The 19,154-nt window shown below is 39.1% G+C and overlaps 1 protein-coding gene across 11 annotated transcripts in view; it reads left to right on the forward strand.

Annotated features, from left to right (window-relative positions):
• Nucleotides 1–11,634, forward strand: part of MARK1 (microtubule affinity regulating kinase 1) — a 120,123-nt gene extending 108,489 nt beyond the window's left edge. For 6 of the 11 annotated variants that reach the window (XM_020786548.3, XM_020786549.3, XM_020786550.3 and 3 more), the window contains exons 17-18: nt 6,283–6,327; nt 9,543–11,634. In XM_020786548.3, coding sequence (XP_020642207.3) covers nt 6,283–6,327; nt 9,543–9,897 — 400 coding nt within the window. In that variant the 3' untranslated portion in view covers nt 9,898–11,634. The remainder of the gene's footprint in view (nt 1–6,282; nt 6,328–9,542) is intronic. The other 5 variants (XM_020786552.3, XM_078382967.1, XM_078382968.1 and 2 more) reach the window with 2 other exon arrangements.
• Nucleotides 11,635–19,154: the final 7,520 nt, after the last annotated feature.

Below are 19,154 nucleotides of genomic sequence, written 5' to 3' on the forward strand. Positions count from 1 at the left end.
ACATTTTCTGGTGTATTTTGATTCTCTCTCATCTTGTTTTGGTTTTCCCTCCAAAATCTGAGGTCTTGGTTTCATGTCTGAGGGCTTCCCTTCACCATGGGCCCCTCCCCCTTGCTGGCTTTTCCCTGGTCCCTGAGAGTACTTGCTGTAGGTTTCTCTGGGTTTACCTACAGATTTCCCCTCACCCAAGGGCTTTCTTATTTGGGAAATAAAATCTGCAATCTCTGCGGCTGCTGCCACAGATTTCGGTTTCCTTTCCCTCACCTGGAATTTCAATTCCCCATGCAGGACTGAATAGAACTGTTCCAGGGCTATCAAGTCTTTAAGCTGCTCATAGGTCTCTGTCCCTTCCTGCGATAGCCATTTCTCAAGCAGCCTCACCAATTGGGCCCCCACTTGGGTAAAAGTCTGTTCTGGCTTCTTGGTGAGGGACCTGAATCTTTGTCTCAGCTGCTCCGCATTTATCCCATGTCTGGCAAACACCAGTTTTTTAAACTCTGCAAAATCTTTCATCAGTTCCTCAGGCATCTCGGCATAAACCTCAGCCAGGCTACCACTGATTAAAGATCGCATGATGGTCATCTTCTCAGTTTCCCTCACTGAGAAGTCCACAAACGCTCTTTCCACTAAGGAAAAGAACACCTCGGGACAATCTCCCTTGTGGTACACAGGGAATTTCTTCAGGTCAGCTTTAGACAGTTGGCCTCCCTCAGATTCCCTATTATTATTATTATTCTGGTTCATCATTTCCAGTTTTCTTAATTCATACGCCATCCTTTCTTTTTCCAGAGCAATTTTCTCTCTCTCTAATCTTTCTTCTCTTTCCAATCTCTCTCTCTCTAATTCAAATTGCCGCTGTTTCTCCCTTTCCCTTTCTTCTATTTTTTCTCTCTCTAACCTTTCCTCCACTTCAAATTGCCTCATCCTCAGTTCATGCTGTTGGGCTATGAGCAATTTTCTAAGTTCTGGGTTCTGCTCTCCTGTGCTGTCACCCTGCACTGAGCCAAATTCATCCTCAGAACCTTGGTCAATCTGGGGGTCTTTCACATCACTCATTTCCGCCATCTGGCTTCGAGTCAAGGGCATAATCCCCCCCTCAGAACAGGCTGCTTTAAAAGTCAAGCCTCAAAATAAAACGACCACTTTTTTCCTTCTTGCCTCAGAACCAGCTCTCCCTAGAGATTGCTGCTGTTCTTCAGCACTAACTTGCAACAGTATCGAGTCAGAGCCTACCCCCCTCTGCTGGGCCTCTCAGCTGGCAAGCTAGCTCACTGTTACTACGCAGTTTTGCCTCAGCTTTTTCCCGCCAAAACTAGGCTGCCTCAGAGCACCTTAATCTAAGTCTCCCCAGTTGGCACGTTCTTCTACTAGCGCACCTCCCCGTGAGGTACACCTAGAAGATTACCTACGCGCCTCAGACTGTCCCTGACTAGACCCCCCTTGCTCTGGGCACACTTGCCAAGGCTTTGCTGGACCGCTGGACAACTGGACCAGTCGTATCCCACACGCTGGACACCAATCAATGTGACAAACCCAGACCTACTGGGATATGTCACACAGTTACACTAAGCTGCCACCAACCATTCCCTACAAGAAGTCACACAGACCAGGGATGGATTTTCAAACAATAAAAAGAATAAGGTTTATTTTAAATACACACAGGGTAAATAAACAATCAGGTGAATAACATAAAGTAACGTGGCTTATTCTCACTCATACATACACACAGTTTGGTTCACCCAGAACCCTTAACTTAAAGCACAGACCCTGAACCTATCAGTTCTGGCTAACCCACAGACACCTGAACCTATCAGGTTGGTACTCTGACACACAGTAGTACCCTGTCTGACACACAGACTTCCACAACAGCTTCTTCTTCCCAGCTGCTGCTTCGTCACAACCCAGTGTCTCTCAGCATCTCCTCTCACCACACAGGCATCACATATTTATACAGTACAGCCCCTCCTCCTGATGTCCCGCCTTCCACTCCCCATAGGATGGAACTTTCCCTCCAAACCCATGACAGACAGGTAACATCAGTGCTGTATGTAACAACAGGTAACCGCAATGAGTCTACCTGGGGTCAGGACTGACAGGATAGTTATTGTCCCAAAGCTCTAACTTCCAAGACAGCAGGCATCAGCAGTGTTATAAAGCCTAAGTTAAATTCTAATAAAGCCTGATTCTGGTTTCAGCAGCAACCTGGAGCCCATGGGTTTCTTGCCAGAAGACACAGATGGTGGAGACAGTAGATTTCAAACAATCATGCTATGATTTCTGTTCCTGGCTTTTAAATACAGGTCTTGCAGGCATCAATTGCTCACAAGTGTAAAGTACTCACAAGACACAAGCATGACCATTCTGAATAGAGTGCATGCACATGCATGCATGCACACATGTTCACATAGAGAGGTATATATATTCTTCAGTAACTTGGATTTTCATCCCAGCAACAAAAGAACTCTTTGCCTTAATAGTCCACTGAATGTGGCTGCCAACAGCAGAAGTAAGAAGCGAGGCAACTGGTAAGCAAATTGCTATTCCATAGCAATTCCATACAGTTGAGAACAAGTAGGCCCTGTGGATTTCCTGTGGACTATTGATCATTCAAGGGGGAGGGCTTAGGGGTATCTGCATACCATCTGGATACCATCCAAATTGACCTGGAAGTCTCCTTTGAGAAGGAGAGGGATAGACCGACTGATTTCCAGAATGGCACACAGTTCCCATATCACTTGTCATTGAGCTTCTGTATTTGGCTTGGTTGGTCACAAACTTTGCAACTTTGATTCAGACAGGCAGTAGTGTTCTTATATAGTTGGATATAATACTTCCTGGCCTATGTAAGCCTTGTCTAAATATGTCTTGCAGAAACTAAGATGCATCATTCAGTACAAAAGGTTCATAGAGATGTTGTCATCTACAACTGAATTTACTGAATTAATACAAATGTTGTATTTGATGTATATTTTAAAATTCTTGATGCATAACAATTTGCTGGTACTGTGCAGTATACAGGCATTCCCCTCAAATGTTTCATAATTCTTTGGAAAATGTTTATCACCTACTTGACAAGACTGTTGATCAGATCAAATTTAACAAGGGATTGTTAGGCTTGTCGTTTCTGAACCCCAAGACTTACTTCTTCTCAAGTTGCTTATTCTGTCAGTAATCTTAAAAATTGGTATCTTAATCAGGAGCTAGTAAATTTGGGAAAGCTAATGTGCCATTTTTAAGTGCATCTAAAGGCCTGAATTCACAGAAAATGATATGTATATAATTGCCAGATCAGCTATGCCACTATGATTTAAGGCACTAGTGAAGATCACAAAGGCCATGTGCAGCCTCAGGAGCTGTTTTTGGCACCTCCAGCGCCTTCATTACATGCCACAACGTGTTTTAGCAAAAACCTGGGGAGCTGCACCTCCGGAAACTTCCAGGATTTGTTTCTCCTCTAAAACAAGCCTCCACTCCTTGCTTTAGCAGAACAGTTATTGAAAAATGGGAAGTGACCTACAGTGGATACAAAAAGTTTACACACCCCTGTTAAAATGTCAAGTGTTTGTGATGTAAAAAAATGAGACAAAGGTAAATCATTTCAGAACTTTTTCCACCTTTAATGAGACCTCTGAACTGTACAACTCAGTTGAACAACAAACTGAAATCTTTTAGTTGGAGGGAAGTAAAAATAAAAAACTGAAATAATATGGTTGCATCTGTGTGCACACCCTCTTGTAACTGGGGGTGTAACTGTGTTCAGGAGTAAACAGTCACATTCAAATTCATGTTAAGTAGGAGTCATTATACCCCTGCCATCATTTAAAGTGCCTCTGAGGAATCCCAAATAAAGATCAGCTGTGTTAGTAGGTCTTTCCTGATATTTTCTTAGTCACATCGTACAGCAGAAGCCATGGTCCACAGAGAGCTTCCAAAACATCAGAGGGATCTCATTGTTAAAAAGTATCAGTCAGGAGAAGGGTACAAAAGAATTTCCAAGACATTAGATATACCATGGAACACAGTGAAGACAATCATCATCAAGTGGAGAAAATACAGTGGTGCCTCACTTGACAGTGTTAATTCATTCCAGCGAAATCGCTGTAGAGCGAAAACTTCGTCAAACAAAATAAAAAAACCCATTGAAACTCATTGAAAATCATTCAGTGTGTTCCAATGGGCTGAATACCTGCTTGTCCAGTGAAGATCCTCCATACGGCGGCCATTTTCGGTGCCTTTAAAGCAAGGAATCAATCCTAGAAACAGCGAGGGGCCATTTTCTTTAGTTGGCGGCCATTTTGAAACCCGACAATCAGCTGATTGTCATAAAGCAAAAATCGGTTCCCGAAGCAGGGAACCGATCATCTTTAAACGAAAAGAGCCTATTTAAACCATCATTTTGCGATCACAAAAACCTAATCGTACAGCGATTTCCTCGTTAAGCGAGGCAATCGTTAAGCAAGGCACCACTGTATGGCACAACAGTGACATCACCAAGAACTGGACGTCCCTGCAAAATTGATGAAAAGAAAATTGTCAGGGAGGCTGCCAAGAGGCCTGCAGCAACATTAAAGGAGCTGCAGGAATATCTGGCAAGTACTGGCTATGTGGTACCCTGTTTCCCTGAAAATAAGACCTAACCTGAAAATAAGCCCTAGTTTGATTTTTTCAAGATGCTCGTAATATAACCTCTACCCCCAAAATAAGCCCCAGTTAAGTGAAACCCCGCCCTTCACCATTGTGCAGCTGCCAGAGGAAGATGACATGACTGCATTTGAATAAATGTAGTTAGTTGTACATGGAAAAAAATAAAACATCCCCTGAAAATAAGCCCTAATGCATTTTTGGAGCAAAAATTAATATAAGACCTTGTCTTATTTTTGGGGAAACATGGTACATGTGACAACAATCTCCCGTACTCTTCATATGTCTGGGCTGTGGAGTAGAGTGGCAAGACGGAAGCCTTTTTTTACGAAGAAAAACATTCAGACCCGGCTAAATTTTGAAAAAACACAAGCTAGTGGGAAAAAGTGTTATGGTCTGATGAAACCAGACCCTAATTCCAAAATACTGTATACGTTTGGCGCAAAAACAACACTGCACATCACAAAAAGAACACCATACCCACAGTGAAGCATGGTGGTGGCAGCATCATGCTTTGGGGCTGTTTTTCTTCAGCTGGGACAGGGACCTTAGTCAAGCTAGAAGGAATTGTGAACAGTTCCAAATACCAGTCAATATTGGCACAAATCCTTCAGGCTTCTGCTAGAAAGCTGAACATGAGGAAGAATTTCAGCATGACAACGACCCAAACCATACATCCAAATCAACAAAGGAATGGCTTCACCAGAAGAAAATTAACGTTTTGGAATGGCCCAGCCAGAGTCCAGACTTGAATATGATTGAATATCTGTGGGGTGATCTGAAGAGGGCTGTGCACAGGAGATGCCCTTGCAATCGGGCAGATTTGGAGCATTTTTGCAAAGAAGAGTGGGCAAATATTGCCAAGTCAAGATGTGCCGTACTGATAGACTCATACCCAAAAAGGCTGAATGCTGTAATAAAATCAAAAGGTGCTTTGACAAAGTATTAGTTTAAGAGTGTGTGCACAGATGCAACCATATTATTTCAGTTTTTTATTTTTACTTCCCTCCACCTAAAAGATTTCAGTTTGTTGTTCAACTGAGTTGTACAGTTCAGAGGTCTTATTAAAGGTGGAAAAAGTTCTGAAATGATTTATCTTTGTCTCATTTTTTTTACATCACAGACACTTGACATTGTAACGGAGGTGTAAACTTTTTATATCCACTGTACAAGGAGCTGGTGTGGCCCACAGCAGATTGAGGGGGTAACAGCCCTTAGACCCTCCAGAGTTGCTCATTCTGAACTAAGGCTATGTTGAAATAAACTGTTAAGTATAAAGTAGATTCCCATATGGGTTGGGTAGTTATTGATTGCAGTGGTGCCGTTCACATAAATATGGGGCAGATAAGGAGAACAGAATATTTATACATTATTCTAGCTTTTGAGCATATTAGAAAATGGTTATTTCAGCTGGCTATAATGTAAAAGGGGAAGATGGGGAACTGAAATTACTGACCAGGATAAAAATAAATTGGGGTTTCGTAGGAAGTAGTATGAAAACTGATAAAAACTCAGTAAATGACAATTTCATGCTGAATATCTGCTCAACAGTAATTTTAATTCTATTCTAGATACAAGTTTTCTTGACTCATTTTTTAAAATCTTCATTTATTAAAATCTTGACCTTAACTTTGTTTTGAGGGATCCAAGTGAAGGCGAAGCCAGTGGCAGAACCGACACCTCAAGGTGAGGAGCCACTATTAATACTTCGCTCTTAGGTCCCTTTGTGTTCACCATTTAATGATTCTAGAAGCCTTTAAATTACTATGTAATACAGAGGAATTTTGCATAGCATGTATTTTCAGAAATATTATGTATGAGTTAAGTGTCCTATTTTTCCTTTAAACATTATCAAATATTTAAGGTAACTTAAAAAACAGTAAGTCACTCTGAGTTTGCAGGTTCTTAGACATTAGTTCTCAACTTTGGGAGCTGCTTTCAAAGAGTTTGCAAAATCAGAGCTTTAAATATCTTTATAGCGTTTGAATATTTAAGTGTTACTTTTCTTTCCATAGTAAAATCATGTATTATGGTTCTGAGAACCAGGCCTAATTGCCTAATAATCTAAATAATTAAGTTCTCCCTCTGCTTTTTCTAATCTTTAAACAATTTTCTAATTTTTAGGCAATTCCTTTTGGGGTTAATGGTAGGCATGAGAGTTTCAGATTATTTTGGACTACAAATCCCATAGGTCTCTGTTCTGGGAGTTTCACTTCCCATACTACACTTACAGACAGCTAAATGTGCTTCACCTGGAGAAAAGGCCTAGCTGGGAAGGCTTTAGAGTCCTCACATAGGCCTAACTTCCTATAGAGGAAAGAAATAGCTCCACAGCTATCCAGTGCTAAGTCTCTCTAAAACCTTCTCAGCTACACCTTTTCTTCAAACAAGACACATTTAAGTGTCTACAGGTATGAATACAGTACAGTATGTGAAGTAGAACTCCCAGCATGGAGAATTATGGGATTTGTAGGCCAAACATCACATGCCTATTAATGTGTATGTATAGAAATAAAGTAGACCAATGTCATCTTTTAAAAATGACCTTCAGGAAGTATCTTCAATTCAGGTCATGCATTGTGGGGATGTGGGAGCAACCTCTGCCCACACACACATGTTCCTTGCAGACTGCTCTGGTTGACCCCCCCACACACACACACACATAAATTGTCACCCTCCATCTGTTGCTCAGAAAGGGGATGAGGGCTGAGTACTTTGGGTTTTAACCCCCTGTCCTACAGATGTGCGTGATTAGACTTATGTTTCTATGTAAGGTAGGCCATAGGGACCCAGAGCCAGGTCCGTTGTCCCACTTCATGTAGAACATAAAGGATATGTGCATGAAGCTGCTCTTAGAACCTGCACAGGCACTGTTTTATTGTCCTAGAAATTGAAATTATGCTGGACTAGTGCTCCCATCAGCTTCATCCAATCTGTTCATTGGTTTGGGAGAATGATCACTATAGTCTAACATCTGGAAAGTCATAAGGTCCCCAGTCCTGATCTGAAGGAATTCTGTTACTTCTAGTACTCAGTTGTCAGTGAGATTTCATGCATTTAGTCTACAGACTTCTTGTTGATCGTAGCAGTGAGCTGACAAGCTCTGTGGTTTTCAAGCCCTGGAACAGCCATAAGCTCGCAATGCTTCTCTAGCACACATAAGCTGCTGCCACTTCTGTGCAGCAAAGCCCATGGAAGGGGGCTACAAAAAAAAAAGTTCTCACGTCTAGTTTGTGGGAAAATACCAAACAATAGATATGTGTCATTCCTGCTTTAATCTTTGCATGTGATAAAGATTAGCACTACCCAGTCTCAAGGATGCAAATGTGTGGATATACACACACCACCAATGGCAAGAAAGCCTTTTGAATGCTTTGGAGAGTCATACAATTTCTAGATAGCAAGCTAAATGCAAATGACACTTTGTTTTTCCTGCCCTTAATCATACACAACAATCTGCAAAAAGATCCCTAAATTCCCAGAAACATTTCTGAAGCAATATATTAGGATTTTTCTCACCATGGTCACCCTCCAGAAAATCTTCAGGTCCTCACCTAATGCTGTCCCCTGGATTTACGCTGTTCAGAATTTTTTCCTGTCAGGAGGTTGTGAAATATCAGGGGTTGCTTTCAAAAGAGCAGGCAGCTTTATGGGTCTTTTCAATCTGGGCCATGGTAACCCATGGCCAGATTATCTACACATTGGGGTGGAAAAATTGTGGTTTTATAGTGTTATGAAATTGATACTCCCATGATGTTTATCACTTGCTGTCCTAGCTACGAGAGGAACTTGTAGAATTCCTGGGAGCTGTATTTCAATTTCAGCTGAAGAACCACAATAACCCATCCCTGGTCCATATAAATATGATGTATTATTGTATAAACGGTAAATTATGTGATCCTCCTTTTGTTGAGGCTTCACATCCTAGGATTTATTCAGATATATGTACCATTTCAGGATAATCCTCTGATACTTAAGGCACACTGAGTAATGCTCAACAAGAACAGACAGTGACATTGGGGCTGAAAGGAATTCTGTGGGTGATGTACATACTTCATTACGGCTACTGTTGTATAGCAGCTTCCTTTGAAATAAGCCCTTTTAAGCTCAGTGGAGCTAAATACCGAGTAAGCATGCACAGAACTGGAATATCTCACTCCCTGCCTTTCCCATGATGAGTCAAAGCAATCTTGGGAAAATGCTGTCCAAAGGTTATAAAATGACATTTACTACTTGGTAATGTATTCCCTGTCGATTATTAATTCAAATTTACAGCTATTCTATGTTGCACAGAAGGTGTGACATACTGTATTTGGAGAGGAAACACAGTTGCTACGTATGATGGCATGATTTCTGCAAGTGCTATTCTTTGCAGTGAGGTGTCTGATAAGGGAAGAGAATATCCACCATAGATTTTTGCTCACAGTGTAGAATTTTAAAAAAATACTATGATAAATATTGTTTATTAAATTTCACAGGATGAACAAGCAAGATGCATTCAAATTTTTAAACTACACGTATGGAGACATTTTTTTCTGGAGCCATTTTTTAAAGAATCATCCAAGATTATTGCCCTTGATTTGCAGTTCTTCAGTTTTAAAGCAGAAAAATTAACTCCGTTCGTAAAGAAGTGTGGATATGTTTTTGTTGAATGACAGAATGCCTCCTTTACTCCCAGCCCCTACTTTTTTTAATAAAAATGCCTTGGCTTCTGCTTGATTGACTCTGAAATGTGTGAACTCCAAATGGTGAGCTTCTAAAGGAAGCCTACTGGTTGATAGTTGAGAAGCCTCTTTTTGCTACTCTATTTAGCAACACATGTTCTAAACAAGGATAGCTTTGAAGTCTGTCTTAACTGAAGTGTATTTCCTTTGTTTATTTCAATATTGCTTCCATTTCAGGAGCGCTTCTGGGGAACCAAAAGACAGAGAAAAAGAGGATGGAAAAGATTCTAAGCCACGGTCATTGAGGTTCACCTGGAGTATGAAGACCACAAGTTCCATGGACCCAAATGATATGATGAGAGAGATTCGGAAAGTGTTAGATGCTAACAACTGTGATTATGAACAAAAAGAGAGATTCCTGCTTTTCTGTGTTCATGGTGATGCACGACAGGATAGCCTTGTCCAGTGGGAGATGGAAGTGTGTAAATTGCCACGCCTATCGCTCAATGGAGTCCGCTTCAAAAGAATATCTGGGACTTCAATTGCCTTTAAAAACATTGCATCTAAAATAGCAAATGAGCTTAAGCTGTAAAGAGCAATGATGTTTCAGGGATCAGGGAAGATTCAAGCTTACATTTTGAATGTACTGGTTGTACCTTACATGATTGGCCTGTGAACTCCCCATGTAGAAATTGCCCCTCTTGCAATAAGGTTATACATAGTTACTCTGAATTGTAAAATTTAATTCAGTATGGCCTACTTTAAAAGACAAAAAAACTGTAGCTAAAGAAGTTATGCTCACATGTACAGGTAAGTATACAGAGCATTCTTTTTGTTTTATGTTGATAGAGTTGTATAATAAGAAGGCTTAAATACAAACCTTGTGTATAGTTGTCTAGACATCAGCACAGAAGTGTTTGCTTTGAGTTGAAAAATTCTTCCTGGTCATTATTTACATTTTTGTGGTTTTTATAATTCTTACCACTATTGAGCATTTTTTAAAAACTGCGCCCATAGTAGAAATGCACAAAAAATTGTTTTCACAACTGTAGCATGAACAATTTTAGTTATTTTGGGAAAAAACATATATTAAAATTGAATGAGGTAAAAAATAGGTTGGCTTTTGTGGTACACAGGATCCTTCCTTGTTCCCTTTCACTCTTATGCTCCTTTACAGAACAGTGTTTAATTGAAAAAATGCAAATGTGTTTACAGTGTTGGCACTTACAGTGAGGAAAAGAGAGTTCTGAATGTGTTTTGACTCTGGCTGCTTGGAAATAAAACATATTGATGAAGAGAAGACACATCTTGATAACATTTTATTTACCAACCTAAGTCTTGCTCTTGTGACTTATGGTCAAATGTACCAACAGATTAGAAGTACAATTTATATTCATTCATCATGGTGTGAAATATTGTTTGCTGCCTTCAAAAGGATACAAATCCCACTTTATGGAAAACAAAAATCTTCGTATTGAGACTGTTTCATAGCACAAGGTATTCTGCAATGTTGACCAATAGTAAGAGCTAATTAATGCCGCCTCAGGAATTAACTGGTTTTTTAAAATATTTTTGCCCCAAAGAGTACATGCAGTTTCATATACTTTATGGCTAAGCATAAACTGTTTAAAACAATATCTTACTTATGTGCTTGTACAAATTTTGTTCCCATATATCTTGTCCGTTTTCAATATTTTGCCCACCTTCTTGTATTTATTCCATATCATTACACCTGTAATGTGCAGCTGTGTATAGGCATTTGCCTATGGAAGAAGAAAATATCCTCCAGAATTAGTGATATAAATTCTGTAAAACCACTAGTACTTGGTACATTTTAATATTTGTTATTTTGTACTGAATTAATCATAGCGGTTGGTTGTGCAATGTTATTTAATGTTGTAATTACTGTAACTTCAACATATTGGCCCCATATGCACACTCCTGTGAAAAATTAGAAAAGTCATTCAAAATTGTCACTTTATTAAAAACAAAACAAAAAAACTAAAAAAAAAACTGTGGTAAACTCTGTAACCCGAAGTTAGGAGGCTGTAAGTGTAGCTAAATGTGCCATTTGAGAATGGCTTTCTGACAGATGGACTTGACATGCTGTACTGTACTGTGATGTAGCTCTCTCTTCTGTAACAGTTCTGTTCTGAAATGAACGTGTATTGTTGCCTTAGGAAAAAAAGGATGGTGTTATGGCGAGAAAGAACTGTACCCCTTTTTATCTGATATTCCTTTTAAAAAAATAATTTTTTGACACAAGTCATCCTAATTCACATTCACTGGTGCACTCTATTAAAAACTTACTTGAATGGTTCTCATACTACCACATTTGTCGTTTCACTTTTTAAGGTGTTCAGTTTGGATAGTTTGAGAAATTGATGAGAAAAATGAACAGGGTAGTTGATGCTTAAAGGCTTTGTAATGCTGAGATAGGTATAGAGAACTGTGACTATTCTGGATTTGTGTTTTCCTTTTATTTCATAATAGTGCTATAAAATCAGCCCAAATGCTAGTTTTTGTTGTGGTTTACTTTTAATAGCCCCAGGCTTTTGTGGTGAATTTCAAACACGAACATGCGATTATTTGTTCTTGAGTGAGTTTTAGCTTTTCATCTGCCTAATTCCAAAGATTCTGGACAGGAATCGTTTGTAGCACTTAAAAATACAAATGCATAACCAACTACAAATTAACAAAGATTGTTTAATTCATCAGACATACATGAGCATCCCCTGGTGTCATCAGCTATGCTCTCAAGACACATGTATTAACTCATGCATATTCTGAGTGTTCGTGACAGGAAGGAACATTATGAGTAGTTTATCTAGTAGATTGCTCCCAGAACTCCCTTCACATGGAGCTAATTCAAGATAAGTTTGTGGAAAATATAAGAATCAAAATATGCACTGTAACTGTGTTGTAGAATAGCATATATTTTAAGTAGCCAGCCATATGTGCCTGCAGCAAATAATTAGATGTTAAATACATTTGCTTTAGAATAGGAAAACACTAAAAGGAGTAAACTTACAAAGACTGTGAAAGGATTCTAATATCCTGCTCATTATTGCATGGCAAGAATAGAGACTGGAGATAAGTAATTCAGGGTTCAAAGAAGGGAAAGAATGAAGTCCAAAAGGAAGAAGAATCAAATATATTCTCTTATTTCCACGCATCAAAGAAATGGGGTAGATGGGCAAGCTGCCAGTTTGCAGAGAAAATAGTCCCAAAGACAACAGCTGGTTGGGTAATGCTACCTTTCGTAAGTTTAATTGGACCTTCCTGAAAAGATGCCGGTGAGCCATGAAAGTTTAATGGAATACATTGACCAAATTCTTTGGTTAAAATCACAGGTTCTGCAGCTCAGAGGAAGTCATTTCAGACGTAAGTGAGGCTGTGCGCTTTGTATCTGTGATTTCTAAAAATTGGCGAGACAGATCCTGAAATGTAGCTTGGTGATCTCAGCAAGTCAGGGTTTTGTCACAGGAACCACCACTACTTGTAGAGATGTGGTCAGCAAAGAAGACTTCTTGGGAGATGAAGGCAAGTTGACAGCATATTTTCGAGATGGGACTTGGAAATGTGACTTTTTGCAGAGATTAGAGAAGTAAAGTGCCCAGAGTAGACCTTTGGTCTAGATGGGTGGGGTAGAAGTCTAATAAAAAATTAAATAGAACGTGTTCTTGTGAAAATAGAAGCAGAAAGCAGAGCAGCAGTACTTTTTAGGGCTGCAGTTGCACATATAGGAAGATTTGAAGGAAATTCACAACTTCAGTTGCTGCACATGATGCAAGCCCTTGTGCAATATTTAAAAATGCACATTGGTGCCATTTCTAAACTGCCATGGCTTCCATTGCCAGCCAGCCAGTGGTGGGACACTTCCAAGCTACTGAAAGTGCATTTTTGGCAAAAATGAAGCCACTGGAACTGCTCCTCAGTTAAGAACAGCATCGCTGTCTGGCCAGGAGAATCCTTGGATATTGTGGCACTGGCTGGCTGGTGACATTTCTAGCAATGATTAGGACATCTCCAGCAGTTCCTTTATCCCCGTATGGCAAGTCGATGAGTCTGTCGACAGCTGTAGAAAGCCTCCAGCATTGGCCGAAGCCCATGCAGCTGCTCCACATCCTGCTTCAATGTGAGGCATCAATTTAAAACAGAATGTGTGAACCAGGTAGTTTTGCTTACTGTAAGCTCCTGCGCAGGACAAGCAAATAGTAAAACTCTTAATTCTAGTGTTTTACACCCTGAAGTACTGAGTTGTTCGTACGGTTTTCTCTTATTATGGAGAACTAGTGCTCTATTTTCTTCTCCCCCACTTTAATAAACAAACATTCCAGGACTTGGAGCGATATTGGTCTGCTACAATGAAAACCATAAAGGGTCTTGCACTACCTTAAAGACTAACAATTTCTACTTGGTGTAAATGTTTGTGGACTTCAGCCCACCTTCTCATTCCCATGCATCTTATTAAATGGCCTACATCCCACAAATGTTTATGCCAAATAAAACCTGTTTAAGGTGTTGCAAGACTCATTCTTGATACAAAATAAATGACTGAAGTCTTACCTTGCTGTCCTGAGAAGCATTATAGCCAAAACAAAACCCAGCTATGCGGTCATTAGAATTTTTAAAAAGCAGAGGTGGGTAATTCCTTTATTAGGCCATACAAAATAAAATAAATAAAAATGAGGAAAGCAAGCTTTCAAGACCCTTAGAATTCTTCATCAGGCTGAAGGGTGGGCTGGGGAAGAAGCAGGAACAAGATATACAATAATTCAGCTTCTGGTAGCTGCCCGTTACCCCACCTTAATGGCTGCTCCAGCTTGGCTAAAAGGACTACTATTTGTAGCTCCATGTCAGCACTACAGCCATGTGCTTCAGCTGAAGTGCCTGTGAGCCTTTTGTCTGAACCTGATTAATTCTACATTCTGGAGATGTCTCTGATCTTTTTCATTCATGTTAGATGCAATCCAGCTGGGTGTTTTGTTGCCCAAGGGATGCCTGAAAGTGTTCACAGTCCACACATTCTTCAGGAAGGCTCCTGCCATGATCCCCATGTAATCGGATAACTCCACATCTCTACCTGACTCTGCAAGCTGACAATCTCAATTTTTGAGCTAAAGCAACAACAGTTTCTGTGATATGTCCCAAGATAAACTCTGACCTTTTCTGCTTTTTCTCCCCCAGTTTTATAATGGCCAGTTTGATGAAGAGTTCTGAAGCGTTTGAAAGATTACTTTTTTCTTGTTACTGTTTTGCTGGCCCAATAAAAGTAGCACATTGCTGCTTTTATATAAGGCTGTACAGTACTTAATTTAAAAAAGGAATAGTGCTGAGCTGATCACTGTAAGGTCATCTTGTCAAAAGAGCATATTTCCATCAGTACAGAATGCTTAGATGCAGGTAAAGTTTTTCGCTTGGACAAGTTCATGCCTAGTATCACGGACTGTTCTCTAGCAATATTCATTAGTCAACAGTGACTTTCTGGAAGTTATATTATTTCTTAGAAAGTTGACAAAACTTCATAACAACCGCATGAGGAAAGTTAGAGATGGAGAGATGGTGGCAACCCTAAGGTTATACAGTAAGCCTTATGACTGAGTGGAAATCTGAACCCAGTGCTAGGTGACTAACTGTACTAGATCTGATTTTAGACCTTCCAAAATATGTGAGGGGTAATGGAGTTGGGACCCACCTTTCACAGGAGGTTAATTTTTATTGAACTGTCATCTGTCATCTAATGAGTTTTATCAGTTGTTTTCTTGTAGTTAAGGCAAACTTGCAAGCCCAAGGTTTTAAGGGAATACATTTTGGCACCTTCCTTGTGCTGTATTTTATTCTCAGAAAAACAGTAAACTACAATCTGTTTTCAGATTTCATCAAACCAAGCATATGGTCTTATGAGCAGCGGTTTCTTTTCTTCCAACACATTGTTGATATATAATGAAATAAATACAAGATGGCACAACTCTGCAAGAGCTAGGAGGAGGGGAGGGAAATGATATTTTTGTCCAGATAACTCCCAATTCTTCATTTCTAAATCTAGCTTTTCTGACTTACCCAGTACTTAAAATAATACAGCTATCGTAACATCCCAATATAAAATGTGCACTGAAGGCCAAGACAACCATATGAAACTACAATGAAACTGTGCACTACAGAAGATTAATAATCATTGTTTACAAAATGGTGAGAGGAGGTAAAACGAGGTAAAAGCAAATAAAAGCAATTGGTAAATGAGATTGCTTTTCAGTTATATTGGAAAATAGCACAGCAGTGTGTTGGGTTAACCCAGCTGAAATGACTTTACCATAAAGTTGCCAGATCAGTCTGACACCTGAACATTTATTTCCCCAAGATCCCTACAGAATGTTATAAATGTCTAGGGAAATATCAGAAGCCTGTGTTCATCAAAGTTGGCATCCCAAAAAGGGTTAATTCCAGAATTAAATCAGACAACCTTTTGAAGTTTTCTACCTCTCTTCCACTACTCTTTGTGCCTTCCAAAATTACTCTGGGTTTTTGGCATACAGTAGTTTTATGTGTCTTGTGTTGTGATAATTCCAGGCAACATCAGCATGTCTAGTTCTACAAGCTTTATTTCTATATTACTTTTATGTTCCATATGCAAATAAAATCCTGAATATTCTAGTAGATAATTATACAACATTTTAATCAGTTTTTTCTTTATATTCAGAAGTATCTTATCTAGTGGTGTCTGTTCCTTACAAAAGCCTAGTCTTTATCTCTTGTATATCTTGAATCTATTTGCGTTTTTGTCCATCAATCAAGTATTGTACCTTGTTCTTCTAGTTCTTCCTTAGTTTCATACTTAAGTCCTACTTAACAAATCTCTATGTCTCAAAAGTTTATTATTTTCCATTAATATTGGTTGTGTAAATGCTTCCATTGGTGAGACCCATTCAGGAACTTTTTGGTGATTTTCTTCCTGGATCTTGGTCCATGCCCAGTTTAAAGCTTTCCTTATCAGATGGTTCTTAAATTGTTTAATGTCTTTTTGATAACATAGAAAGGTGTGCTATCCTAGGTTTAAATCATGTCCTTCTAGTTTAAATATTCTATCATTTTCTAAAACTATCCATTTCTTTATCCAAATTAGAGCACAAGCTTTATAATATAAAACCAATCTGGAAGTCTGTGAAGATCGGAAGAACAGTGTGCCGTCCTCAGAGTCACAAAACACCGTGACAGAAAGTGGATGCGCTGAGGGCATATTAATAGAAATAGACCCAGAGGAAGTGGTACAACCAGTACCCACGGAAGTGTGTCTAGCAGACGAAGGAGGGGAGGAGCTAGACCTAATAATATGGGAGGATATAAAAGGGGAAGACAGCACAGGCATTTTCAATTTACCAACGGACGGGGAACTGGGGAAAACCATGAGTCGCGGGGTACAGACCGAGCCCATGCGGGACTCAAGTGAGGCATCCAGAATTACGAGAGATTTCCCCAATTTACAGCTGGGAGGAGGGCTCCTACCCGACCCCATTCTAACAGGTTCAAAAGGTAGTGAATTTAACACTCTGGAATGGACAGTGGTCGTGTACCCTCGAAACCACCCTGGGGGATGGAGGGTGATCCGTTCTGGTCCCTCTTTTCTTCAGAAGCCACCCGAGGGGGACTGGGCATGTCACCCATGTTGTGGGACGGTATGCGCAGTGAGGCGTGCCCCCTTGAGACCCATGACGGACAGAACGCTTTGGTCCGGCTCCGTACTAAGAGAAGATAGAGGGAATGAGGGAATAAGAGTTAAGAAGTACCATGTTTTGCCTGAAATAAGTTTATTGGATCTGTTCGATACAGTTGAGCTGTTAAAAATAAAGATGTTATTGTTGAAGGACTGGATCTCTTTTTCCTGCCTTTACAACGAGCGCGCCCCCGGTCGATAACGAACTCCATTACAAAGTCCAAAGCCTGTTCTTTGTTTTGTGTCTTGAAGTGCTTTGATTTTTATTCTAGTTTTTTCCCCTTGCCAGACAAACTTTATTTTTTTGTAAATTCTTTAAGTATTAATTGTTTTGTAAAAACTGGTATTGTCTGAAAAATAAATACCATTTTAGTTAATATATTCATCTGTGGAAAATACTTCTCCAAAACACCAAAGTTCTTAAAAGGAATTATAAAGTACAATTAATTTTTTACCCTTTAAGCATATTATAAATACACACAAAGCTGCTTACCCAAACAAACCAGCTTGAACTCTATGGAGGAAAATCCATGATGATTATGTTGCTGGGTTCTGAAAATGAAACCTGATGCTGTGCTGCTACATAATTATTATTGGTATCTGATGTGTGTGGCACAAAGCATATTGCTTTGCTGTGTTGATGGTTTGAATAATTATGTTGTATATCTCCCATATTTATATTTTTCTCAGATGTTTAGCTTTTGCCATCCAACTATCAACAATCCTTTCTGCTATGCTTGGAGGTACAAGGGGCTGATGCACCAAGGAAAATATTAAAATAGCTGCCTGGAGTGGTCGTTCGACTAGATAGGTGGGGTATGTATGTATGTATGTATGTATGTATGTATGTATGTATGTATGTATGTATGTATGTATGTATGTATGTATGTATAAATAAATAAATAAATAAATAAATAAATAAATAAATAAATAAATAAATAAATAAATAAATAAATAAATAAATAGGAATCTCTGTTGTTGATGATCCTATTGTAACTCCAAGGGCTTGTAACTCAGAATCTGGCAGGCTGCCACTATGATTATAAATAATATTATTATGACTAAAATTTTGCAAAGCCTAGGAAAATAAAGGCATGGAGTATAAAAGACCTGGTACTGTAACATGAGTACTGTAGCTACAGAGTGTTAAAATGACTGCTATCTCCAGTCATATTAACACATTGCAATATAAATACGCGCAACCTATTTCAATATACTTTTAATTCTCTCTATTGTTTACGCTTTGTTATTATTTGTAAAACATGTTCAGCTGTCAGGAATGTTATGGTACTCTGACCTTGCTTGGCTTGAGAGCTGGCTAATTGTTTGAAGCAATTTTAATAAACTACTGTTCAAACCTTGTTTTTAAAAGCACAATATACATTTCTCAGGGCTGCTTTTTCTATACCCATTACTGTAATTGTTTTAGCACTCTATACACACAACATTTGACAAAGTGGTTGAGAATTGTCTTCTTAAAGTTTGTTTGGTATTTACTAGGAATGGCTTTTTTCATTATTCATTCTTTTATGAAGCCACAAGCACTAACGATTTGCTTGGCTTTTATATTAATACTTAAACGCTGTTATTTTTTAAGTATTCGTTGTTTTTCCCCATTGTACATGATGGCACTTTGGGAAAAGGAGTAGAGGTCCTCTAGGGCCAACATTTGACACAGGAGGCAAGCAGGCATGAATCAAAATATCCAGTCATTTTAATTGCACATGCTGGGGCTCACTTCCAGGTTTAGCAATGGGAGGCATGAGAACTATCGTACTGAGCCAAGACTTCATGAAAAAAGCAGGTTCTCAAGATGGATTTAAAGGAAATAAAGGGTAACATGCAGGTGATCTGACAGTTTCAAGCAGAGCTTGCAAATAATACATCTAATTTAACATATTAACATTAAAACCATTACGTTTGCACTAAAAGAACAAGTGCTTCAAAAGAATAACTATTTAAATAATGTTTTAAACATTTTATTGTTAATTTTCAAACCATAATTCCTTTAAAAGAACATATTATTTTTGCTCCGCTTAATGCAAAAGTCATTATTTTAACACTGACGTGTTATAGCTAATGTGTTAGATGGAAGAGGTTATTTTAAGCATATGAGATGGAGCACGGAAGGAAGAGCA

This window comes from Pogona vitticeps, chromosome 1 (genome assembly GCF_051106095.1).
Source record: "Pogona vitticeps strain Pit_001003342236 chromosome 1, PviZW2.1, whole genome shotgun sequence".
Taxonomy (NCBI): Eukaryota; Metazoa; Chordata; class Lepidosauria; order Squamata; family Agamidae; genus Pogona; species Pogona vitticeps.